General features: G+C 33.3%; 1 protein-coding gene across 1 annotated transcript in view; it reads left to right on the top strand.

The window, feature by feature from the left end:
- LOC133332059 (titin) overlaps positions 1 to 27,329 on the top strand; it is a 139,275-nt gene extending 111,946 nt beyond the window's left edge. The window contains exons 12-19 of the mRNA XM_061540440.1: positions 8,643 to 8,849; positions 8,968 to 9,128; positions 9,742 to 11,004; positions 16,544 to 18,068; positions 21,080 to 21,568; positions 25,758 to 25,837; positions 26,885 to 27,065; positions 27,146 to 27,329. Coding sequence (XP_061396424.1) covers positions 8,643 to 8,849; positions 8,968 to 9,128; positions 9,742 to 11,004; positions 16,544 to 18,068; positions 21,080 to 21,568; positions 25,758 to 25,837; positions 26,885 to 27,065; positions 27,146 to 27,255 — 4,016 coding nt within the window. The 3' untranslated portion in view covers positions 27,256 to 27,329. The remainder of the gene's footprint in view (positions 1 to 8,642; positions 8,850 to 8,967; positions 9,129 to 9,741; positions 11,005 to 16,543; positions 18,069 to 21,079; positions 21,569 to 25,757; positions 25,838 to 26,884; positions 27,066 to 27,145) is intronic.
- The last annotated feature ends 402 nt before the right edge of the window (positions 27,330 to 27,731 follow it).

Raw genomic sequence — 27,731 nt, 5'->3', positions numbered from 1 at the left:
ACAATAACAAACAAATGATGGCGATGCTGATGATGACATGTGTCCCTGGCCCATTGAATAAAAGAAAAATGTGTGTTAGGAAATTTGTATTTTTATTTATTGCCTCTTCTTCACATTGGCTTAACACTTGACAAATATTTTTTTAATCTTGTGAAGGCAATGTAAGGGTGACATGAGTGTAGGTGAAGGTTATGGAAATTTGTAAAAAAAAAGTGTTGAAAGAAAAAAAAATAAACTACAAAGTTGTTTAAAAGAAAAACAATACCAAAAGAAAGAATATTTTTGGAATATTTTAGTTTTATATTAGCTGGTTTTGAATTTTTGCCAAAAATTTCTTGGTTTTTTTTTCTTAGATATGAAAATTAATTGTATTACTTACATATGCTTGTGTATCTATTAGTTATGTTATTTTTAAATATTTTAAATTTAACAAAATTTATAGTAGATTTAAAATGGAATTTAATGAAAAAAAAGTATGAAAATTTTTTTAATATATTTTCGCAATTTATTTTGTTTTTGTTTTTTATACGCTTAGCCACGACGACAATTTTCCTCCTTGTAATATTGATTTTAGATTTCAAATTTCTTTGAACGAAATCCGTTTCAGATAATTTAAAGTTGATTTAAAAATGTCCATCCATCCGTTTGTCTGTATAGCTGGTAGGTACGCCAACTCTTAAAGAGAGTTTATATGTAATTATTGCACATCGAAATCATTTTTCCAAATATAAATCAATTTCGAAAATGGGGAATGTCGATCTACTCCCTCTCGTATTTTTTTCCACAAAATGTTCAAATGATGTTGAAAATTGTTTTCAAAATATGATGCGAATTAAGTGTCCGATTCGAAACAAACTTTACATCACATAAAATTTAAATAAAGTGTGTTCAATGCTTGAAGATGGAATGTATCGAACCTCTACTTCTAGTGGTCTCCACAAAGGGTCATAATTTTTAACAAAGTTTAAAACTCATGCATAACCGGCTCAAATGAAAAAGAAAAATGATTTTGCAGAATATTAGTTTTAATTTTTCAATATATTCACACATTACAAGAAACAGAGGAGTTCCTACAGCCTATCAATCAGAGTGTCTAAGAGATTCATCTGAAGTTTTTAAACAACATAAAGTTTGATATAGCAAACAATTCTACATGGTTAACTAAAAATTGCGATTTTTGATTTATGCCGGTTGTAGAGCAAACGGAAATCCCATTTCAAGCAAACTTTACACATATTAAAAATTTAACCAGTGCAAGATTAAGTCAGAAAGTAGGACTCATCAGTCAACTCCTTCTGATGCCTCCCCCATCAGAAGGAGTTGACAGCTTATTTTTGATAATTTTGGAATCTAATACAAAGCGAACCGAGTATCCGATTATATCTTCCAATCCCAATCGAAGATGGGACCCATCGGTCCACTCCTTCTGGTTCCTCACCTACAATGTATCACCATGTTTTAAAATTTCTAATTTCAATATCAACCGAATGAACTGTCCGATTTGATACAAACATTGCACCTTTGGTAGCAGACAATTTATTCCATTAGATACTAATATTTGTAGCTTTTAAATGGTATGAGTATATGTTTTATCGGTTTATAAAAAAAGTTACAAAAATCGGGATTGTTATCTGAAAATCCGATCCGATTGGATAGGTATTCAGCTTTCTGAGTATGAATCGAGTAAAATGGTAAAAGGACGATGAAAACATACGAATATCAATTTTTTATTATTGGAGATCCTATCTAAAATCCTATCTAAAATGGAGATCCTATCTAAAATCTTATGAGCGACATTTCTGTAAAATATTTGAAGGCCAAAAAATTTCGTCTTGCGGTATTCAAATTACGGTTCAAGAAATAAAGAACATAAAAGAAGCATAAGGACTAAAGTTAGAAGGAGGATATGTTTAACAAAAATATTCCTCACTTAAAAACGTACCTATGTCGAAGTATTCTTTCTGTGTTCCTTATATACTCTGCAAAAGCTTTCAACTTCATACGTTATTTTCTATCCCACATCATGACCTCGAGTTTGTGTCACAGAGTATTTTATATTGAAGTAGCAAATATTTATTTTACCGATAATTGGATAATTAATTGTCCCAGAGGCTCTTAGAATTTGATTTTTTTATCGTATTGTTAATTAGAATTATTTGTTTATATTTTAAAGTCATTAATTTATACTAAAAAAATTTTTTTCCTGATCAATAAAATCAACAAATTAACATCAAACTAATGGCATACACCACCCTATGATACAATTTTAATATAAATTGACATTCTAAATGTTCAAGGGGTTCCTAAATCGCCTTCTGTTTTATATATGCTTTTCTGGATACATATTTTATATAATATATCAATAGTATAATGACGAAAATGTGTATGTTTGTGGCTATGTATGTTTATATGAGAGCATAAGCGGCCAATGGTTCATATTCTTCGTCTTGTATAGAGATTAATTTTTTGGCATACATAATAAGTGGATAACAGAAGTGATTTGGAAAAGTATAGGAAAATATTTTAAAATAATAAAAATAAATACTAAATATATAAATGATACTAAATTATGTACTTAATTTGAAAGAAACGGATTTATGTCTGTGTTTGTGGCTATTACAGGTTATTTTTGAGATGACATGCCTTCAGTCAAATCAAATGAGGAATATTTTTTTAAAAAAATATCTTCCTTCTATCTCGAGTCTTAGCAAATCTTTTCATTTAATCTTTTCATTAAAATACCACAAGTCAAAAATTTTACCTCCAAATATTCTACAAAAATGTCCCTCATAAAATTTTAGGTAGTGCTTGAAATTGCTAATATCATGGTCATCTCAAATGTAGTTCTTCATAATTTTGAATGAAGAACTACAGATGAAAAAGCTTTCTGCAAGATGGCACAATAAAAATCCAAACAATGGACTGAAGCTGGAGGAAGTGCTCCGAAGAAGACAAAAACAATTCAATCGGCTGGTAAGGTTATGACAACGATTTTTTGGGAATACAAAGATATTTTATTGATTGAATATCTGTAAAAGGGTAAAACAATAAATTCAGAGTACTATTGTAATCATTTGGCTCAATCAAATGTACAAATTGGAGAAAAACGTCCTGGCTTACAACACAAAGAAAAATAATTTTTCATCAAGACATAGCACCAGCGCCCAAGACTGTTTTACAATGGCTAAAAATCAACGAATTAAAGTACGAGTTTCTTTACCACCTACCGTATTCTCCTGATTTAGCTCCCAGTGACTTTTACTTGTTCCAAAGTTCAAAAAAAAATCCTTGCTGGCAAGCGTTTTACCTCAAATGCAGATGTAATTGCTACAGTTGTAAACTACTATTTTGAAGACCTTGAGGAAAACTATTTTATTCAAGGGATAGATTTGCTAGAAAAGCGTTGGACTAAGTGTATTAAGTTTTCAGGAGATTATATTGAAAAATAAAAATATTTTTGAAAAACTAACTATTCTCTTTCATTAATAGGCTAAGAAGTATTAAGTATTGTCATAAAGCCCAAATTTCCCATATTCCATAACTTTCATCTGTTGACAATAATTCATACAAAAAGAAAAAAACTTTTAGTCGAGTTTGCATCAGTCGGTAAATGTCGAAAATCAATTTTGATCAGGTTTGACAAATTTCGAAAGATCGAAATTCGACTTTTTAGTCAGAGGCTAAAATCGAAAAGTCTAAAATCGACTCTTTGGTCAGAGGCAAAAAGTCGACTTTTCCTCTCGACTACTTATTCCTAGTACATTCATTGAAATTGCGTCTAGGATATTTGGTTTTGAGATATATCATTCCACGTTTTGTTGGGGTTTTTGGCTCGTTTTCTAACAAATTTACTGTAATTTAAAATAAAATAAAAAATTGGTAACTGCTGGTCACATTTTTAGTATAGACCCCATATTACGGCACCTCCCAAATGCCAGAATATTTTCTTGCGAATTGGCTTTAATTTGGTATTTCGATTTATCATTGGGTGTCTATATTGGTTCCTTCTTTAGTATAGTCCCCATATAACGGTACCTCCAAAATGAAGGTATTTAATTTTTTCATCCGAATTTGTTATTTTGTATTTTGATTTTCATCAGGTGTAAAATTTCACAACAAAAAATTCTGAATATTGGTCTACTTTTTACGATAGCTCCTTACAATTACCTCTCAAATTTCAGTATTTTGGGGTTTTGGATATGTTTTTCAATCGAATTGGCTGTAGATGGTATTTTGAGTTATCATACGTATTCCTACTAAAAATTATCGATATTGGTCCACTTTTTAGGACAGCTGTACCTTCCATGATCCGGTATTTTGGGAATGTGAAGGTTTTTTAACCAAAATGGCTCTACTCGGGTTCAAATCCTACTAACAAAAATTATTGTTTTCATGGCATATTATTACTCTTTATCATGACTGTCCGAAATCGTTGACGTTGACTGGTTCCCATTTTCCCAATTTCAATTAGCTAAAATAGATCAGTTTTTTAAGTGATTATTTATACTCTTTCGAGTCGAGCTTGATGATCTAAATTTTGCAATGAAAAGGAAAGCCAGGAGAAGAACCTACGTACCCACCATTATGCGACGCGTTTCGCCGTTGGTTAAGCGGCTCATCAGGCATATTGGGCTATGTGGCTTTACAAAGGTCGTACGTTGATAACTTGTATTTATTCCGCCCTGATGCGAAACTTGCATATGCGAATTAAATTCAAATTTGTCAAAGTTCGACATTTGTCTTCATTCTAGGAACAGTCCTTTTCAAAGCAGATTTTTGTTGTAGCGATGGATAATTAATCCACACACCTACAATTGCTTCCTGGTATACACATGTTTTTGCGCAACCGTTTTGGAAGTGTTGATGGCTCAGAACGTTAAGCGGTCTTGGCAACATCTGTGTTGCTCTGAGGACCTAGGTTCGAGCCCTAGCCGTGCTCGGCTGAAATTAATTTTTGTTATTTGAATTTTTGTGATCATTTGAAAGTGATTTTAAGTGATTATTTATACTCTTTCGAGTCAAATAACAAAAATTAAAATAGATCAGTAGAAACTTTTAATGAATTCTAAGCATTTTTTATTTATAGCCTTGAATATTTTGGTGTTATTATTATTTTAAAATCCACTTGATTTATTTGCTAAATAGAATGAGATTATTTTTCTTGATAAAAGAAAAAATTGTTGGAGACATTCCACACTTGCTGTCTGTCTCTTAAGGCATTTTCAGCAATGGCCTTCCATTGGAATTTTTGGGCAATCTTCTGCTCAATGCATTTAACCTTGATAGTTACGAGATAACAAAATTGTCTCATGTAAACAGTGGTTTCCATTTGCCATGCATTGGACGCCAAGAATTTGTTTGACTTAGATTCCCAAAAACAAAAACCATTGGACATTAAAATTTAAAACAACAAAAATATTTAAAAAGACTATAATGGCATTGCGCCAATGTTCCACAACTGGATGCCCAGCATTTTGTTTGTTTTTTGATCCCAGAAATGTTTTTGTGGATCAACAGCATCATCATCATCATCATCAGGCACAAGCACAATCGTCATCAGTATTATAGTTAGTAAAAATTAATTCAAATATATTTAGGTTTCTCTTTTTCAAAATATCGGCCACTTTAACAACTTAAAGATGTATATGTAAACAAATGTCCTTGAAATGTTCCCCCTCAACCAACCACCATCCAACATCAGAACCAAATGTATGTCACTTTTACCCACACTTACGTTTTTTTACTTAGAAAGAAAAATCGAGGAAAATTCATGGAGGTGGACAGTGACATAAAAGTTTCCAATTTTTAAACATCTTCTGTGAAATATAAATTTTTAATGAAACCAACTGTTCAGTCGATGATGCGTTAAATTTGTATTCAAATTTGTTTTTTTTTTTTCTTTTGCTCTTTCACATATACTGTCTGGCATACATGTGTATAGTTTTGTTTGTGAATAATACAAATTATTATAGAAAATGTATGAAAGCAATATAAATAAAAATATTTATATATTTAGATGTAGATGTAGATATGAAAATTTCAACTGTACAGCCAATCTTATGACATAATGTGTCAAAAATCCATATGTTGTTGTTTGTTGTTGTTCAATTGAAAACTTGTGGCAGGTGGTTTTAACAACATATTTTGAAATTGATTGATTTTGGTGGAAAGGAGCATTCGTGGGAATAACTTAGGTTTGATTGACAAGAGGGTGATTTACGCCACCCCTCATCTCCAATAGTAGGACATACACTTAAGCCAGTATAAAGGCCAGCTGTGCGCTCTAGAGAGGAAGATAAGTTAGAAAAACACATGTTGAGATTTCCTCACCCTATTTTTCCAAGAATTTTGTGTTCTTAGTGAAGTTCTTCAGTCTTTTCCATTCACACCCACTTAGGTCGGTTAGTGCTCAAAAATTAAAGTGGAAACACAGACAATGATTCAAGCCTGGCACGTTAAATTGGTTTTGTATGAATTGTCACGCCGTTTTCCTTTATTCTTTTACAATAAATGAATCCGACTTAACATGACAATCCTGAAGTTCTCTTATGTGTTTCCCCTTTTAGTTCAAAAGCTTGCAAAATCTGGTCAGTGGCATAGAAAATTTTCCAACGCTTGGCTATCTTTCCCACACGCTCTACACCTGCTGTTTCCCATCAAAATAACAAAAACCAGTAAGGAAAGTAGTAAAGTCGGACTGGGCCGACTCACCACTTTGGGTATATTCTACATAGTCTCCTAATAGACGTCGCCTATTCGAAAGAACATTGACATGAAATTGAACGAAAGATATTTAGGAACTTTGGCGAACCATTTACATTAGATCGGACGAAAATATATATGGGAGCTATATCTAAAACTGAACCGATATTCACGAAACTTAACACATACCATTCTAGACTTAATTCAGTGCGCTATGCAAAATTTCGTGCAAATCGAATGATATATAGAGACTTTGGTTCACCATTTCCATTAAATCGGGCAAAAATATATATGGGAGCTATATCTAAATCTGAACACATTTCCACGAAACTTAGCGCACATCTTTCTGGACTTAATTTAGTACGCTATACCAAATTTCGTGCATATCGAAAGATATTTAGGGACTTTGACGCACCATTTACCTTAAATCGGACGAACATATATATGAGAGCTATATCTAAATCTAAACCGATTTTTACGAAACTTAGCACATATCATTATAGACTCAATTAAGTACGCTATGCCAAATTTCGTGTATATCGAAAGATATTTAAGGACATTGACGCACAATTTACCTTAAATCGGACGAAAATATATATGAGAGCTATATCTAAATCTGAACCGATTTTCACGAAACATCACGTACGTCATTCTAGGCCTAATTCAGTACACTATGCCAAATTCCGTGCAAATCGAAAGATATATAGGGACTTAGGTGCACCATTTACCTTAAATCGGACGAATTTATATATAGGGTTCGTCCTAGAGCCAAATAAATGAGCTGTGCCAAATTTCATCCCACTCGGATGATAAATGCGACCTGTACTTTTTTTACAAATTACCATCAGCAAACGGACAGACGGATGGACGGACATGCATAAATCGACTCAGAAAGTGATTCTATGCATATTCTCAAAAGGAACCATGGGTCTATCTCGTTTCCTTTTGCCTGTTACAAACATATACCACAGTGTGGTGAATGGTATACAAATGGGACAGGATCCTTTTTGGGGAGGAGCTAAGACAACTGACAACCATAAATTGTGACTTACAGGTTCTATAGCTGGAATATAAGTATAGGACCTCAAAAATCATCGAATTTGGCAGGCACGAATATGGTTCTAGGAATTTAAGAATATTTAGAAAAGGATAGGACTTTCAGATGTACGTTATCACGAAAAATGTAATATATTGTAATATATTGAGAACAAAAATGGAACTCCTAAAATTTGCAAGGTGTCTTCTATGAAGAGCATTGTTTAAAAAATGGCATAACAACGAAGTTCAAATTGCGAAAAAAAATTACTGCAACTTCGTTTGGCATCATATTACTTGCAAACTATCTAAAATAGGGCAGGACCCTTTTAAGAGACTCTTTTTCATCTGAAGACTTTAAATTTCTAATTACAAATATTAAAGCTGGAAAATGAGTCCAGGTCCCCAAAAATTGTCATATTTGAGAGGCTGGAATATGGATCAAGGATTGGAAAATTCTTGAGAAATGTATGTGTCGTTTTGGGAACTCAAATGAAACTCCAGGGTCTCTTATATGAAGAGCTATGAAAATATGAACATAATAACGAAGTTCCAAATTGCGAACTGGAACATGTTGAAAATTGAGCTAAGATCTTTAACTTACCGAAAAGTTGACGGGGCCCTTATATCAAAACATAGCCATATATTGAAAATATTCAGATATCATAGATATCTTTTGCTATTACATGACTTCTAGAAAGAGAATATTCTAAATTTCTTCTGTAGATAGGAAATATTGCGCAGGTTTTCTGTTTCAGGAATTTTAAAAGTGCATTTATTTTATTTATAGAAGAGAACTTCCACCCTTTTTTGAGAGAAAAGTATTTCTGTAATTTTTAAAATTTCAAATTAAATTGTTATATTAATTCCCTCTCTATTTCTGTTGTTTTGTTTTTCTTTTTCAGAAACCATTTTCCCACCTGTCTTCGGCAAGCGCTTGCAAGCCCAAGTCATGAAGAAAAATGAAAAGATTATCATGGAAGTTGAGGTTACTGGTTTACCCGCACCATCGGTCGTCTGGATGAAGGACGACAAACCGTTGGCAGAGGCTGGTTTATCTCAACATAGACTCCTTGAAAATGGCAACACTCATACCTTGATCATTGAAAGGGGTAAGTATTCCACAAATTTTATATAAGTTTAATCCCATCTCAATTTTAATTAAAAAAACAAATATTCTGATTATTAACCCACACACCCCTACAATATTCATTCACACTTCCAATTCAGGCCAAATAAGCGATTCTGGCAAATACATGGTCAAAGCAACCAATGCCGCTGGCGAAGCCAAGAGCATAGCTGATTGTGCTGTTCTGGAACCGACACCAGAACGCATGCAAGAGGTGGTCAAGACAGTCGTCTATGAGAGACCCGATGCATTCACCACTGAAGTAAGTTTGAAATTGAAAAGACACAAATTCTATCGATATAAATGAAAGGAAATTAAAGAGGCAAGCAGGAAATACTGTGTAATTTAAAATATAAAAATCCTTTTTATATTATTAAGTAATTATATTTACATATTTATATACATAAAGCAATTGAAACCAATTTTCTCCAAATAACTATAGTTTATGGTATAAACACTATTTTTCTTTATTATTTTTTCCATAACAAAAACAAACGTGTTTTCTTTCGAACACGTATCTGGGTATACCACTGAAACTAACAACAAACAAAAAATCTATATATCCCCAAAATGAAAATCAATTGATTTTGTAACGAACGTATCTGAATGTCTGAATGTACACAAAATCCAACCAACCAAACAACCAATCAATTATTTTGGATATACGTACTACTTCCTGACCGACCAACCCATCAACAACACCATAAACAAAACCTGGATTCCTCAACAAAACCAACAAATAATAATAATAAACATTAACTATTACAACAACAAACATTTACCTTTGTGCCTACTTGCGTGTGTATGTATGTGTGTGTTCTTCTCTGTGACTTCTCCCCCACATTGGATGCATCATCATCAACAACAATTTACAGTTTAACAAGGAACCACTGTCGTTTGAATCCCAAAAAATCGAAAGCCAAAAATCAAGCGACAGGCATGGCTTATCCGAGTCCAAAATTATAACTGAGCATCGTTGCACCACCGAGGCAACCATGCGTCTAGAACATAAACCCAATTACTCCGATTTGCCCGATCGCCTGACCAGACCTAATGTGGATGTAACCGATCACAGTAATCCCGGCGTCAAGTCAGTGCCACCACCACATTTCGGTGGTGTAGCTACGCCCTTCCACCCCTCAGCCCCAGCAGCTGTGGCGGCGGCGGTCGCATCGTCGCCAGCCAAGCCCCATGTTACATTTGTGGATCCAAATGACACCGAACCCCAGTGCATTATTGACAGTGAAGAAAAGAAGACTTCATCCTTTGAGTATTTCAAGAAAATCGATAAGGTCATTCAAAGTGGCGCCCCAGCCGAATCTCAAAACGTTCCAATGAACCAAGACGAAGAATCCGTCGAAGATCGCACTTTGAGACGTGGTTCACCACCTCAAATGTGTTTTGTTCCCAATACCGATAACCAAACGAAACCCAAGAATCCCCCGATCAATGAAAGAATTAAACAATTGGAAGAAATGCCCGTCAATACCAAAGAGCCACCACATGGTGGTGTGCCCATTTTCCCACCTAAACCAGGTACACCCAAACCCTCCCTGGAAGGTTTGCGTATGGAAAAATTGTGGAGTCCCAGTGCCACACACGCCACTGGTTTGGGTGGTAGTGCCCACGATTTGAGAGCTCCCTCATTGGTGAAACAAGCCACTGGAGGTGCCAGTCGTCCCAAGACACCAATTGAAGATATCGACTTACAACCAGGCACTCCACCAGAAATGTGTTTTGCCCCCAAGGGCCCACAGCTACAGCAACGTCAATCCATTGTCGAGACCATGGAGAAGATAATCGAGGAGAAATTGATACAATCAAGGCCCTCCACTGTCTTGCCACAATCGGTGCCCACAGTATTGCCACTAACACCCACTGATACACCCCAGCAAGCTCCGATCTATAAACCTCCCCCGCCAGTTGTTCCCAACAAATTGCAAACGCCCAACAATGAAAGTGATTATGAAAGTGACCGCTGGAAATGCAGTGGCAGTGAATCGGATGAGAATACCTTACGCACCACATTCAATTCGTTCCAGGCCCCTGTACACAAGACAAATGGTTATGCAGCCGATACAGAAGACAAACAGGAATCGTATTCAACGACAGAGAATCGTTATCATCATGAAGATAAGGTTGGAATTGAAACGCATTCACATGCCTACATCATTTTTCGAATGTCTGTTAATATGCTATTATTCATGTTGTTGTTGTTTTTGTTTTATGTACAAAAAAATGTTGGACTATTTAGAAATGAGTTTGCAAATTGTATCCTCCCCCCACCAAATGTTGTTCTATGTTTGTAAATTTTGATAATTCAGTTATGTTAGAAAGGTCTACAAGCATCAAAACTCATCATCGTGATCTGTTGTATAAACTCAAAGATATTCTACATTGAGAGATACTTTGTTTAGATAAAAACCGCTGTTCAAAATTGTGAGAATTGATTCAGATTTCACCAAAGACTCCACCATTCTTTCGATTGTAATGAAATAATAAGTAGTGTAACGAATTAAATATTTAAAGCGTGTGTCACAGCTCCCTTAACAAATTTTTTACTTTTTCATGTCAATATGACACCAAATATACCACATTTGTTCGATCGACACGACATTTTGCAAATACCACAAAAAAACTGTATCGAATATTTTGGTTTAAATCGAGTGGGATACATAAATAATTTATTATGGTAAAGGGACGAATATACCGTCCCTGTCCGACTTTGGTCCTTTTCTTACAGTGGTGAATTCTGGAAGTTGCCAATATTTAGGTCATGGGACTTCGAATAAAAAATGACAATAATATATTTTATATTTCCCACAATTGTTTATTTTTTTTTATATTTCAAAAACTTTATTAGTTTTGGTCTCTTAATGTAGAATATCACATTAAAAAATCGAATATCAATATATATTTTTTTCTTCGTTCCCATATATCCTGAATGTAGATATCATTTGTGTTTTATGTTAATTTTGATTGTAAAACAAGATTTTAAATGTTTTTTGTAATTATTTTGTTTTTTTTTCTATTACCAACACTTCTATATTACAACACAAACAAACTAATCTGTGTATATTCTCACTCAACAACACTTATGTATGATTGTATCCCTCCCGTTTGTTTCCTCCCTTCCCTAAAAATTATTCCCGTTTCCCCTTAAAAACAAATGTTAACACATTATCTCTCCTTGGTCCAACGATTGATTTGAATGAATGCTTAAAAACAATGACTAATTTCTTTTAATAATAATTAACGCGTTTTTGTTTATGTTTTAACACGATCTTTAAGGGCTACGGTTCGTAAGTGTTGCAGAAAAGAAAATAAAATTTTGTCATCTATTATTACATCGATTTCGAAAATTCGAATTTCCATAATTTAAGGTTTTGTAAATTCTGTGTACAAATATTTCTACTGTGATTTAACAAATACTATAAGTAATACACTGTTGTTAATATTATTTTTATATAAAAATGTATGTACATAATTGTGATTATATAAATAACTCTTTTAGTGATAATTGTTTCGGGGTCCATAATGTAGACATTTATGTGATTAAAAAGGTTTGAAAGACCTCTAACGATTTTTCGGATACGCCATAAATATTTTTGATTAGAGTAAAACTATATATAATTTTAGAAAATGTTCAATGTAGGTCAATGGTTTGACGCAACTTCCATATAAAAGTCCTCTCACCTTTGGAGGTGGCTCACCTACTCAAATGTATTTTGTTCCCAATACCGACAACAACAATTGGAAAAATGTCCAAAGAGCATCCACATGGCATGTGCTAATTATATTTAATTTTAAAGAAAAGCGGATTGAAGAAAAATTGAAAAACAGTGTGGTTGAGAGCATAAATTTTAACAAAATAGGTTCCAAAGATAATAATTTAAAAAAACATTTGATGCACTCGTAATATTTTTATGAAGCTCACGTTAAATCCCAAAATGAGATCTATCGGTCCTCGCCTTCTAGTACCTCCCTCAGAATGAATCAACAGTTTTAACCTTCAGGAAAGGGTACTTTTTCTTTAAGGAAAGGGGTACATTTATTTATGAAAACTGTTCGTTTAATTAAAGAAAGGGTACTTTTCTTTAGGGAAAGTGTAATTTCTTTTCTTAAGGAAGGAAATGGAACTTTTATTTAAGAAAAGTGTATTTTTCTTTAAGGAGATTGTCATTTTCATTAAAGAGCTGGTACCATCCTCAAGGGAAAGGGTATTTTTCTTTTATGAAATTGTGCTGTTCTAAAAGAAAGGGTACTTCTCTTTAAGAAAGGATTCTTTTCTTTAACAAAAGTGTACTTTTTTTTAAGAAAGTGTACTTTTATTTAAGAATGGGTACTTTTTATTAAGAAAGGGTATTTTTCTTTAAGAAAGGGTACTTTTCTTTAAGAATGGGTACTATTCATTAAGGAAGGGTACTTTTCATTAACAAAGGGTGCTTTTGTTTAAGCAAAGGGTACTTTTATTTAAGCAAAGGGTACCTTTCTTTAAGCAAAGGGTACCTTTCTTTAAGCAAAGGGTACCTTTCTTTAAGCAAAGGGTACCTTTCTTTAAGCAAAGGGTACCTTTCTTTAAGCAAAGGGTACTTTTATTTAAGAAAAGGGTACTTTTATTTAAGCAAAGTGTACTTTTCTTTATGCAAAGGGTACTTTTCTTTAAGCATAGAGTACTTTTCTTTAAGCAAAGGTTACTTTTCTTTAAGCTAAGTGTACTTTTCTTTAAGCCAAGAGTACTTTTCGTTAAGAAAAGGGAACTTTTATTTAAGTAAGGTGTATTTTCCTTCAAGAAAAATGAACTTTTAATTCATTTTTAGGGGAAATTAATTTTGAAAGTAAACTTTCCCACCAGAAATAAGCATAATTCCTGCAGTTGTTGTGGGTGGGGACTCTGTGCAGAAAACGCCAGAATATATACACCTTATGCCGAAAAACAAACATTAGGGTACTTTACCTACAAGAAAGCTCTTCGTATATACGAACTTCTGCAGATATATATATACGAACTTCTGCAGGTATATATATAATATATACACCTTATGCCGTAAAACAAACTTTAGGGTACTTTACCTATGAGAAAGCTCTTCGTATATAAGAACTTCTGCAGATAGTAGGTTGGGGAAAAAGAAATCTATTATTTTTGTCAGAAAATGGCTGTACTGATAGATTTCTCGTAAAGTATCGATCAAACAATTTCAGATTTATGCGCATTTCACAGTAAACTAATTTATTTTTGCAAAGAGAAAATTCGGTAAATTTTACAGTTTTTTTGTGACAAAGGCGAAAATGCACGCCAAGCGGCTAAAATAGTAAATAGTTTGTATGGTTCCGATACTGTAATAGCCAATAATCGCCCATGTGCTGCATTTCGAGTTTGCTCGAATGTGAAACATTTTCCCAAAAAAATATTGGGAATATAATTCGAGCACATATAGCCTTGTGGATTGAAAACGAAATGAGATCGTACGTGTTTTTCTGAGCACGTACAAGTTGAAAAAGAACGCCGAAGTAATATTTATCGTGATTTTACCATATTTATTTAAAAAATACAGTATTTACATTAGTTTTTATAGTAAAATTAAAGAAAATAAAAAAGGGCTCATTTTATCAAAAACAGCGAGTAACATATTTGAGATCAATTTGGCAACTCAAAAACCATATGATCAAAATAAAAATAGAATCTATAAAAAATCTACTTTTAAGATTTCCAATAGTCCTTTTAATAATATTTCTTGCAGATGTGTGCACTTTATTATATCGATGTTGACAAGATCCATGCTCCACTTGTTTATAGGGCGTCAAAAAATGTTTCTAAAGCGTAACCACTGTCTTATACAAGCCAACTATTTTGCGTACCATTTTCTTTTTTGTTAATGCTGCCTAGCTGCACTCATATGCCAAACAAAAGCATCATGGCTGGATCCTGGTCTGCAGCTGTCCACAGCTTGCACACACTTTGTCTTTCAGGACTTTCATTACTCTCCACAATATTTTATATATTGTTGTGCGATCAACACTTATATTTAAATCATTTGCCACTACCCTCTGAAATCAACCAACAGCCAGAAATCTTAATGTACTTGCTAACTGGAGACTTTCAGGAATGGCACCCTTGTGTATCATTATATTATCATTAGACTTTTTCTGGTAGAAACCAGGGCAATTACTAAGCCAGCAGGCATATTTTTTTCTTAATTTTGTTTGTAAACAAATTGCAAATTCCAATGAAACATATGTTTTTTTATTGAACACTTTTCGTAACATATTGAACACAGCTATGCTTTCGAGTCGCACTTTCGCTCGAAATTGAGCACACCATTTTGCACAACATGGGAATTTAAAAAAGTATATGAATTCAAAAACTCTCGGAACATGGGCGAATGTGCAATTTTTGTTTCGTAGATTACGTTCTGGAATTCTTGATGTTAAAGATTAACTTCGCACAGGTAGCCGGTCGTCTAAAATGTCGATAAAAACGGAGAAATGATTGAAGTTGACCGGTATGTTAGCAGTCTTAACATCGCCCAGGAGCTAAAAATCGACCATAACTGTTTTAAACCATTTACAAAAAAAAAAATGGATTTCTCTTTCCCCAACCTAATATTCATAAAATATTCATATTAGAAATTCTTTGAAGAATGGGGTTTCTCCTTTTAATCCTACTTATTAATACGCTTTAACATTTTAGAATCCCCTATTTTTTTAATTAAAAAAATTGTGAATCAAACTTTTATCTATCCTGGTACATTTCATCACCTTTTTATACAGTTGACAGTTGTAATTAAAAATAAAAAAATACGTTTATAAATATTCCATACATACACGTACCACTCAGTATGTTTAGTTGTGATGGACGTCATATAAGAAATTGGATCTGTGGAATTTTAATCACGCATACAACATGATTACAATCTAGTCTCCAAACTTTAGAGTCTTCAGAGTCTAATGACTATATCCATGTTCTAAAACAAAGACCACTGTATAACTAATCTATACCATAGTAATGGTTATTATAAACAAATAATACACACTACACTAAGTTTAAATTAAGAACAATTCTTCGACACATGTGCATGTACCTTATATGTACATAGTCCCATATATTGCATTATAAATGATATGCATAAAATAAATCGAAAATTCGAATTTCCAACAATTTGCGGCTTGTTTTTTGGAAATATACATTTTAAAGGAATAAAAATCTTTGTATATTCGAATTTTCATTTATTCTTTTTCTATATTTCGAAATAATCATCACAAAAAAAATAATTATGGAAAATTCGAATTTTCGATCAGAAAAAAATAAATCTTTTGGAGTCAATTAATTATATTTTTAAAATTTTTTTTTTTATAATAAAATTCGACAACTACGTTCCCTGGCTCCTAAATGATAATTTGTTTATATTTATGTTTGAATGTTTTTTGTTTAACCAACGGCATGTGATTGCCCCCCAATCCCGCAAAACACTATTTGTGTAAATATTTTTTGATTAATCCAAAACCATTTTGAGTATAGCAATTTTTAACAATTGTAATTTGAAACTAATCGTTAATGTTAGATTATAAGTAATAATATACATACGTCAATGTTTTTTAATAAGACTTCGTATTTCTTCATTACTTAAATAACGCTGTAAAATTTAACTATTTTTTATTCTTTATTTCCCTGTACAGGGTTACTCTGTAACATCCATGACGAAAAATGTTTCCTACAACATGTCATCGACCAGTGGTGGTCCCAAACCATTCGGTGCCGAACCAGTTAGCCAACAACCTACTGGCTATAGACCCGTTGCCCCACCAAGCCCAATACCGGCTCAACGTAAAACACCAGCTGCTGAATACAGCGACTATTGCAGCGAAGTTGATGAACGTTTCCGTTCGGTGTCACGTGCTTCGGACAATGACATTAAGGGTTATCGTGTGGTTTATCCACCCACACCCAAGCCCACTATTAATGGTCATAAGTCTCCCGTTGTGGTGGTTACACCATCACCCATGGAATTCGAGCCTACACCACCAACAACCGGTCCTTCTTATGCTGCCAAGCCTAAGTTTGAGCAACCCCGTCAATTTGGTGGCTATCAAGCTCCCAAGCCCCAATTTGCTCCAGCCCAAACTCAACAGGTCTACAAACCGAAACCAGTGGCTGCTAAATTCTTGGCTGCTGCTGCCCAACAACAGCAGCAATTTGCTCCACCACCACAACCCATACCAAGAGATTTGCATCAACAACAACCACGTGGTGTGGCTCCTCAACCTGGTATGTATTACAACGCTGTGGCTAGTTCTCCCATGCATATGCCACACATGGCCACCGAGACCAAGAATTCCATGCAAATGAAGGAGTCCTCGGAGTCGTGCCAACGTGTTGTGAATATGCAACAAACCCAACGCGTGATGCACTACGACAATCAGAACTACAACAACGCCAACAATAACTTGGGATACCAATATCAACAACCCATGGAACAATTCCCACCTTATAGCCCAACTCCCTCACCACGTGCCACTCCTGGTCGCCAACGTGTACCACCACCAGCTACACCCACCAAATTCATACCAGGCAAATTCCATGACAGCGGCTATTCGAATGAAATCGACAAGGTTCGCATTGCTCCCCTCTGGACACCTATGGGACCCTCGGGACCTTTGCGTTACCGTCACGTTGAGGCACCAAAATCACGTTCCACCAGCTTGCCACGCGCCTATGAACGTGTGCTCTCGCCCATGGAATTCGACCGGGGACCAGAAATGCCCACCAAAATCCATGTCGATGTTGAGACCATTCGCCGTGATCGTGCCAACAACATTGGCCAGCAGAATCGCACTCAGTCATTGAATCGCAACTCGTCGATGCGTTCCAATCAACAATACTATCAAACGAACAACTACGATCAGGGGGCATTGCCACAGACATATCCCCGCGATGGTGGCTATAATGCTGCCAATAGCTGGCAATCGCAAGCCGAACATCAGGCCAAGAGCATGAACTCGTCGTTTATGCAGAAAACTCAAAAGTTCAGCGAAAACATTAGGGAAGACATGCACAAGTACAGCAGCAGCCAAAATACATCGAACCTAGTCAATGGATCGTCAGCCTCACCAATGGGTTATCGTGCCGGTTTCCAACGGGCACCCAGTGAGGGTGACAATAGGCCACAGGCTTATCATGATGAATCTCGGGTATCTCAATACGGTAAGTAGTTGTTTGTGTGTGTGTATTTTTATGTTTTGAGTTTTTTTCATTTGTTTTATTTTTTTCCTTCGTTTGTCCTTTTTTTGAGTTTTGTTTTTTGCCTGTGACTTTTTGTTATAAGCAAATCCTTTGAACGATGTTGAGTAAATTTGTTGTTGTTGTTGTTGCTGTTGTATATTTTTTGTTGTGAGTAATGTGTATTGCAGTTTTGTTGTGCAATAAGACGGTAAAGATGCAATATTTTTTAGAAAGATATGCTTTTAGAGGAATATATGACGAATGTAAGTTTTTGTAAAATTAAAACGACATAAATTAAAAAAAATAAAAAAAACAAGAATAAATTAGAAAACTAGTAAATTATAAAAATAAATATCTTCTATAGACATATAAACTCAAGCAATGATCCTCTAATAATGGAGATTTGTTTCCATAGATAGAAATTCTTTCATATATCTCTTGAAGATCTTCTAATGAGAGAAACACTTCCTCCGAAGTATTTTATAGAAGGAGGACCACAGTTGTTCAATAAAAAAATCTTTCATTTGCAATTTTCCAAGTAACTTTGCACAGATCCGTTTCAAACATTTTGGAATTGATTTCCAAATGTCTGTCCCCCATCTGCCCGGCACGCATGAGTGCCTGGAATGAGTCCAGGATATCAAATAGGTGAATAATTACGGGCGGGCCAAACTTTGTATAGCTTTAAAAATTTCTAAAATCGGTCGGACCGTTATGTAGACCCTATGTCAATATATGAACCTACTTTGAGTTATTGTTGCCACCTGGCAAAAACTGATCAAAATACCTAAATTGGGCTGGAGATTTGAAGGACCCAATCATTGACTTATATTGAAAAATTAGAAAAATTGAAATTCCGAACCGCATAATTGTAGTCATATCGGTTAAAAAATTACAAATCAAAATACATAAATTGGGACTTTAGTATGGGATCTACGTCTAGTCTAGTATTTTGCACTCAAAAAGCCTAAATTATCAAATAACAGCCACTTTGTTCGGAATTAACAAAAATGTGGTGGTCCCGTTTTCAATGCCTAACATATTTACAGTATTAAAGCTCATTGGTGATTCCGACAGATGGACCGACTGAGACCCCACAATGGTTAGGCATACATTATGAGGTCATTGGTGCCCAAATATTTCCATGTGTTGCAAACTGAATGGTGGATTGTATACACCCTATACTGGAGAGTATTACGGACAGACAAAAACATTATTTCCCCCACCCTTGCGATCGAACTCCACAGAACTGATATAAACTTTACAAAATAGCATAGAGATTCCAAGAAAGGTGACCTGGATCATAGTCTGAGGATGTAAATCTGACTTCGATTGATCTTTTAACTATAGTTGAGCATCTATAGGATTCTGGTAGATAATAAATCTTCCACGGTATTATATAAGTCTTACATAAAATCACGGCATCCACCGGGTATAGCAAATCTTCCAAAATGTGCATTATATAAAATTATTTTGTGGGAATTATTCAGTGGGAAAGGTGTGGTATTGTTTGTAAATGCCTTGTTAACCTCGAAGTGAGGCTCCAGCGAAATTCTCATGCAGTTTATGTCGTTGGTCAGCTAAGTACTTCGCTTTGTTACAAGAGACATTTGGGTATGAAAGGTTTTTTGTATAGAAGCAATAGCTTCTGGGGAGAATATCCCAACAAAAAACTAAGGGAACTGATGAGGATCAGTGGCGTGATCCGAAACTATAGTCTTCCCTGCCTTACCCCTCGGCAAACAATGCCATACATTCCCCACTAATAAATAGTTGTTTTTTTATAAAACAACTATATTGACTATTTTGCAAAAACAAAATACAAATGGTATCCCAAATAAACCGCCAACACTACTGAAGTTGTAGACGCAGGCACGGTTGAACTGTTTGGTTTGTTGCTGTATACTAGCAACACCAACAAAGTCGTTGTGTGCATTTGTCGCGATGTGACAACACACAACAGTGGGAAAGGTGTGGTATTGTTTGTAAATGCCTTGTTAACCTCGAAGTGAGGCTCCAGCGAAATTCTCATGCAGTTTATGTCGTTGGTCAGCTAAGTACTTCGCTTTGTTACACGAGACATTTGGGTATGAAAGGTTTTTTGTATAGAAGCAATAGCTTCTGGGGAAAATATCCCAACAAAAAACTAAGGGAACTGATGAGGATCAGTGGCGTGATCCGAAACTATAGTCTTCCCTGCCTTACCCCTCGGCAAACAATGTCATACATTCCCCACCAATAAATAGTTGTTTTTTATAAAAACAACAAACTGGGATTCAGCCTGACTATTTTGCAAAAACAAATTATTTTTTTTAAGAGACTTTCGTCCTATGTTATATGATGAGGGAACCTTTTATTTTTGTAAATGTAAATATATGGGGAAATGTGTTAATGTGGTGAATTGTCAAGTGGACCCAATGTATTCCAGTTTTATTTCCCGCTTATCAACAGTTTGTCAAGAAAATAGAACATCTTGTTGATGAATTTCTTCTAAATGGAAGAAATTCCCCAACTTTTGATAATATACGAACATTTTCTTGACAGGTTGTTTGTCCTAAATATAAGCATTTATTTTTTTACAAATAACACTAACAGCTTTATTTTTTTATTCTTCAAAATTTAAGCTTAACAAAAAACAACAACCCCGCTCAATGCTCAAAGGATTTGGCTATAGAGAAAATCACACTTTTTATATTCCTCAAACGTGATTGAAAAAAATCATGTAACTGGAGTAAATTGGTTTAAATATATTTTTGGTTTTGGTTTTTTGTTTTGGAGTTACAAATTTTATATTTTTACTGCTTGACATTTTATTACATAACCCTTGTTTTTTATTTATCTTTCAACACTTTTTTTTACAATACAACACAAAACAACAATACATATTTTATAAAAAAAATAATAATTTTATGGTATAACTTAATACAATGTTAATATTGTCCATTATATGTTCTATATATACATAAAAAACACACAATAATCGGTGGAACTAGGTACCAAATGTGTTGATCCCAATACTGGTTTGGTTTATTTTAAATATGATTTCGGTTATGAATTTGGTATACTGTTCCCCGGTGAGGGTCACAAATTTGTGGCCAGCCAATGGAATAAATCACAATCATCATCACTACCGACCAGCCACAGACAGAATTTTCCCAAAGTAACTGGACGCAAAAACCTCTATCCGTTGGCGGGTGGACGTGATCTAGTTATACCGGTCCAGCACGAACGTACCCATATAACACCATCACCCGTAAATGGTGGCTATTATTCGGATACAGATGATGCTGGCGGTCATTACAGGGGAGGTTCATCATCGTATAGATCCATCACACCGAATCTATCGTGTCCATCACCATCGTTTGCAACAAATAGACTAAAGAAACGTTATAGTTTACCGAATACCCAATCTATCGATATTAATATCGATCGTTTGCACAGTGGGGATTCATTAAATAATTTGTCTAGTTTACCATTAACAGGTTTGTTGGTTTTGTTAAATGTTAAATTGAAATCCAGCAATCGATCGATGGGCTTCTTTGATGTTGTAACAATATGAAAGAAAAACAGAAAAAAAACGAAGAAAATTGATGTTGTGTTTTTAAATAACAAATATTATTGATTGAAAACAATTGAAATGTAAATCGGAGAAAAGCTTGGATCCCAAAAATAAGCTTTTTCTAAACAAATATCGTTTTCATAAATTAATATGTGTATGAGATCTCATTATCACTTTGATGTTTATAATCATTTTTCCTTTACCTTCCCCACAAGATTGAATTTACTATTTCGATGTCATAACATTATTTGTGTATATAAATTCCCCCAAAACCTGAAAAATTAAAAATTATCCCCCAAAAATGGAGTTGACATATTCCCTTCCACTCAAATTCCTATCCTAAAAATCCTCAAATAATCATTAAGTTTATGTTTATTTTGTTCTGTGTTAACATTTTCTTGAGAACATATTAATAGTTATTTCAATTGGTATTATTTTAATTCCATTTAATGTTTCAATTATAATCTAGAGTTTATTCACATTTAACTATCGGCAAGGAGCTGAGGAGCTAGCTTGATCTATTTGAAGAATACAAATGATATTATACGAAAAAATTAAGTCTGTAACAATATACCACAATGGACAACAAATTGAACAAACAAAAATGTGAGCGCCTCAAAGTATGCTTTAATTTTTGTTCACTACCTCTACATTAAAGCAATTCAATGGTGCTAACTAGTCATTGTTGGTTTCAGTGATTTCTTTTCAATCTGTGGACTTGTTTTTTCCACCATATTTTATGTTATCATTGAGTAGTAAATCTTCCTACCAATGTTATAGATTAGATTTCATATAAAAATACCTCCCAAATTTCAATATATATTTCATAGCTTATACACAATTGTCACGCCTATTGACTATAATTTAAAAATATGTCGAATATCATTGGGTTGAAAATCTTCGTAGACAAAATTATCACTATTGTACCATATTTTAGGTATTTTGAGGATTTAAGATACGTTTTGATATTTTGGTATAGATACACCCCTTTTCAAATGTTTAAAATGTGGAAAAGTTGTACATTATATGAAGCGAATGGAGTAAATGCGCAACACAAAAAATTTTAATCGGAAAATTCAAACAAATTGTGATAGAGGGCGTAAAAATAAATGACACGTGTATCGACATTTTGAAACTTTACATCGGGAGGTAACCCAAAACTCGAACATCAGCCTAAACGTAAAAAATATGAACACTTCCTTCCTTATTCCCGATTTTATTCCGAGTTTGTGCCAATATTCCCCACTAGATGTCGTTTTAGAAGGATGTTTAAGGGAAAACCCAAAACACATACAGCCTTATTCTGGATGTCAATTCCACGTGAATTTACTGGCTCTTCCCCTTCGACTTATTCTGAACAATATTTTTCCTGTGATTTTTTCGCATTCTCGCTTTCGTCTTATTCTGAATAAAGTCCGAAAGCGAAAATATCCGCTTTGGGGAAAAATTAGGTATTCTGGATTACAGGGAGTAGGAGAATGAGATGAAACTTTGTGCGAACATTTTCGCTAACAAATTCAAAGGGAGCTGACTACAAAAACATAAGTAATAAATATATTTATGAAAAAATATTTATACAATACATAGAATATTATAAATGACAGAGAGCAAATTTTTAACTGGAAAACAACAAATAAAATGCCATTGGAAATCCTATTGATAACGATGCATGCTGAACCAAATATTGCCAAGGAATGTATAAAGGTAATAAGGAATATTTAAGTCGAGTTTGATGCATTTTGGAGGCGAAATACAGACATTTTGGAAGAGCATCTGTCTCTCAAGAGAAAAATAAAAATTATGAAAGCACAAAAATAAAGTGACAACATTTTTTTTCAAAATTATCGTGTGCATGATTCGAAGGAAGAATAGGAGTAGGAGCATATCATAACTGGCCACTTTAAGAATTTTGGGAGAAAAATATCGAAATTAAATTAAAAGGCACACAATTATGTAATGAACTAATAACATGTGAATTATTTAATTTAATCGCAGATTTCTTCCCATTATTCGTGTTTTTCCCATCATAAAAATGTTCTTTTATTTGTAATCTATTGTAGTTGTTGCACCAAATTGCTTCAAAACAATGAACAGCAGTGCCATATTGTAGGTTGCCATATTTTTAAACTTTAATTTATTTTCTTTTAATCGCAAAGCATTTATTCAGTGGATTATTGATATTTCACATATGTATTGTTATAAAGTTTACAGTACGTTTACATTTAACCGGATTTCGTTAACCCAGTGGGTTTCAATTGTCATTTCCTTTGCATATATGTCAAATAAATCCTCATAAAGTAGGTTAACCCGGTAAAAAGTTCTAATGTACAAGGAGTTTTAAGTAACAATAAATAAAATAAATAAATAAAATAAATAATAAATCAATAAATAAAATATTGGAAAATATTACACAATTAAATTACAATGGGGAAACACACATTTTGCTTTTAATTAAATTTTTTTTTGCAACACAAATTTTTTTCCTACCGACCACCATTTTCAGGTTTGGTATAGCCCAAATATAAAAGAATAACAGTTTTTCTTTATTTGAAAGAACTAAGCAAGGTTTTAGTATTTCTAAATTCCAGCGGTTAGGAAAATCATGTAGGACATTTTTAGTATAGAAACACTTTTTAAATATTTTTATATTAATAGAGATTCCCAAAAAAGTATCCAATATAATATATATAAGTATTGTATTGTAATATTTATGCCTATATAAAATTGAAATTTTTATTAACAAATTTTCGACATTTATAACTTCAAATTTCTTAATATTTTCTTTTTGGGGGGCTGAACTTAATGACTTTAATAGGCTGTACTATAGGCCTATTTAATTGGCCCAATGACGAAATCTGTTGAAAATTGTGAGAATCGGTTGAGATTTAGATAGTTTTGTCAACATTGTTTCAGATATACATAGATACATCTCCCACTATATAATATTTTCGTCCACTAAACCCTCGAGGTTTGGCCGATTACGATGAAAATTTGTATGTGAATATATCTAATGTTGTGGGCGCTCACATCCAATTTTTGTCTTTTACTTACTGATTTTTTTTATTAAAAAATTAAAACACACACCGACAAGAGACCTCGTTTGGTCATGTTTGGTATAGCCCAAATATAAATAGTACCTTTTCTTTATTTGAAAGAATAAACGAAGGTTTTAGTATTTCACAAAATTTGACACAGCGTACTGAAATAGGTCTATGAAAGATTTGTGTTAAATTTTTAAAGATTTTCAGATATTAATATAGCTCCCATATATATTTTCCCAATATATTATATATCCTTATTTGCAAAATATTTGTATGTATATATAAAATGACGAAATTTTTATGAAATAAGTGTAACCTAACATGTGACAAGTTTCGATGAAATCGGTTTAGATTTCGATATTTTGCTTTAAATGTATTTACATAATTTTGTCCCACTGTAAGAAGCAACTCTATATCTGACCAAATTTAGTATTGGTTGCATAATGACAAAAAAATGTGCAAACCTAAGTTTTTGTTTATCAATCGGAAACTGTTATTATAAAGTCAATTCATTTTTTTTTAACTTTTCAATATATATTTTTTTTTAATGTATGAAACTAAAAACAATGTATATCGCTCTTAAGATCATTATAGAACTCATTGATCTTTCTACTAAATGTCACAAAAAAAAACGATATCATTGCCACCCATCCAAATGGAAACAAATACCCAATTTGAGATATTAACTGGCAGAATCAAATTATACATCTGGAAATTTGCATGATTGTTTATATATAATTTTAATTAACATTTTAACCCATTTTTTTGTTACTGTGTTTTTTAATAATGAGTTTAATTATAATTGAAAAAAAAATAATTAAATAATTTGCATGCTAAGTGTTTATAAAAAGTGATGCTGTTCAAATTAAAAAAAACTTGTAATTGAACCCCCCAAAATTATGCTTGCTTGCAAATAAAGGATTAATTGCATTCTTGATCCTTTGAAGAAGTAATAAAAAAATTAAATCAAAGTGCCTAAAAGCTGTAAGTGTTGCAATTAACAAGACAATGCATTATTTTATAGAAATTTGAGTGAAATTAATAAAAATATATTCAAATGAAATCTTCTAGGACAACAAGGTTATCCACAAGATGTACCAGTAAATTATAGCCGTGAAGAATTTGTACCCATTGCACCAATCTTTATAACGGTAAGTTAATTTTTAACAACATTATTTTGAAATGGTATTCAGAAATTTAATTTTAACAATAATGACAATGATATACGTTTATATACAACACCCTTTGTTGACATCTTAACTATTTCACACATCTTTTATATGTGTAGTACGTTATCTTAACGTAGAAACCCACGGAAATGGGACCCTAGGGAGGTCTTTTATCTTTAAAACATTCATACAAGACCCAAATAAAGCCTTGGAGATCCAAATAAGATATTTTATTCATATGAAAGAGCGACAAAAATTATGCTGGCCGAAATAAGTAATTGGGCGCCAATCAGGTCTGTACGGCGCAGGACTCCTCGAATTGTGAAAAAAGTTGAAGAGTAAACTCCACTTTTAGCAAATGACAACACAACACATGGTGGTACGTCAAACTGTACTTAGTATGTCCGTATTGAAAATGTGCTCGTATTTCTATATGAATAGAATATTGGTATCCTGAAAAATATTCTGCCCATAGAAAATCTTCCACATATCAAAGAGCAATAGAAGGCATTTCATTTATACTTTGAATGTACAAAAAGACCCTTTGATAGTTATAAATTATATCTTCACAAGACCCATGAAATGTCTTCGATCTTTACACGTTTCATAAAAATATTCCACTTATAAAAGTCCCCTGTCTATGCAAGCCATTGAAGGCATTCAATTTATAAGAAACCCCTTCAAAAATCGTGTATTTAAAGATGCCCATTTGAAGATTTTTCTATTGAAAGGTGACCTTTTGGAAGTTACTCCTTCAATAGAAAACCCGAAGAAGGTCTTATATTTTATCTACGTATTCTGTCTTTAATATACTTGCAGAAGGCACTCTATCAATAGCAGACTTTAAGTCTGAATTTTTATAAAAATTTGTTTTTGCAAAATAGTCAGACTGAATCGCCGTTTGTTGTTTTTAGTTTGTTTATATTTTATTATAAATACATTTTCTATGATGACCTATATTTCTGAATACCATATACCAAAATTATATTTTTTTTTATGACTATCATTAATAATCTCTTCATTTTATAGCCCTTGAAAGATCATGCTGTTGCCATTGGACAAACTGCTCGATTTGAGTGCATCGTTCAATCGCATCCAACACCATCTGTGACATGGACTAGAAACGGTTACAATTTGGAATGCAGTCCCAAGCATATTGTTGAATATCGTAATGGTGTATGTCGTCTAACCATACCCCAGGCATATCCAGGTAAGAAAAAAAAAAACAACATACTCTGAAAAAAATCATATACGATTAAATGCAAACATTTTTAATTTTTCCAATTGCAGAGGATGCTGGTAACTATTCATGCACTGCTGCTAATCCTTTGGGCGTTGCCACCTCGAACGCCAAATTGGAAGTCAATAATCAATACAAGGCTGTCCACATCTTCAAATAGATTTAAGTTCATTCAGTGTTTTTGTATAATTATTTATGCCCTGATTATGATGATGATGAAAATACTACTACCAATACTCTTACAATTATTCTACTCATACTACTACCACTACTATCATATGATATCTAAGGATCGATGTTGTTGTAGTTCTGTGTATAAACATTGGGGAGTCGATTTAACTAACCGGAAATTACGAATAATTTTAAACCGCCGACAATCGGATGAATCCCATTTAATTATTTTATTTGAATTGTTTTTGTCTTTACGTGTTTCAAATGCGTTTAAATATTTTAATTATTTAAATTATTGCTATTATCATTATTATTATTATAATAACTATTATAATTATTATACATGTAATTCTTATAATCATATATCACTAATTTGTTTGTTATCGATTTATCGAATGCATTTTAAACTCATAATAACTTCGCGTGTGTTGTTATACAATTTACAAATCCATTGGATAATCATCA

Source organism: Musca vetustissima, unplaced genomic scaffold (assembly GCF_032173495.1).
Source record: "Musca vetustissima isolate MV318-11 ecotype Yass unplaced genomic scaffold, APGP_CSIRO_Mvet_v1 utg1998, whole genome shotgun sequence".
In the NCBI taxonomy this organism is placed as follows: domain Eukaryota; kingdom Metazoa; phylum Arthropoda; class Insecta; order Diptera; family Muscidae; genus Musca; species Musca vetustissima.
Note: the sequence above shows the minus strand (reverse complement) of the source record. Positions and strands in the feature narration are given on the sequence as shown.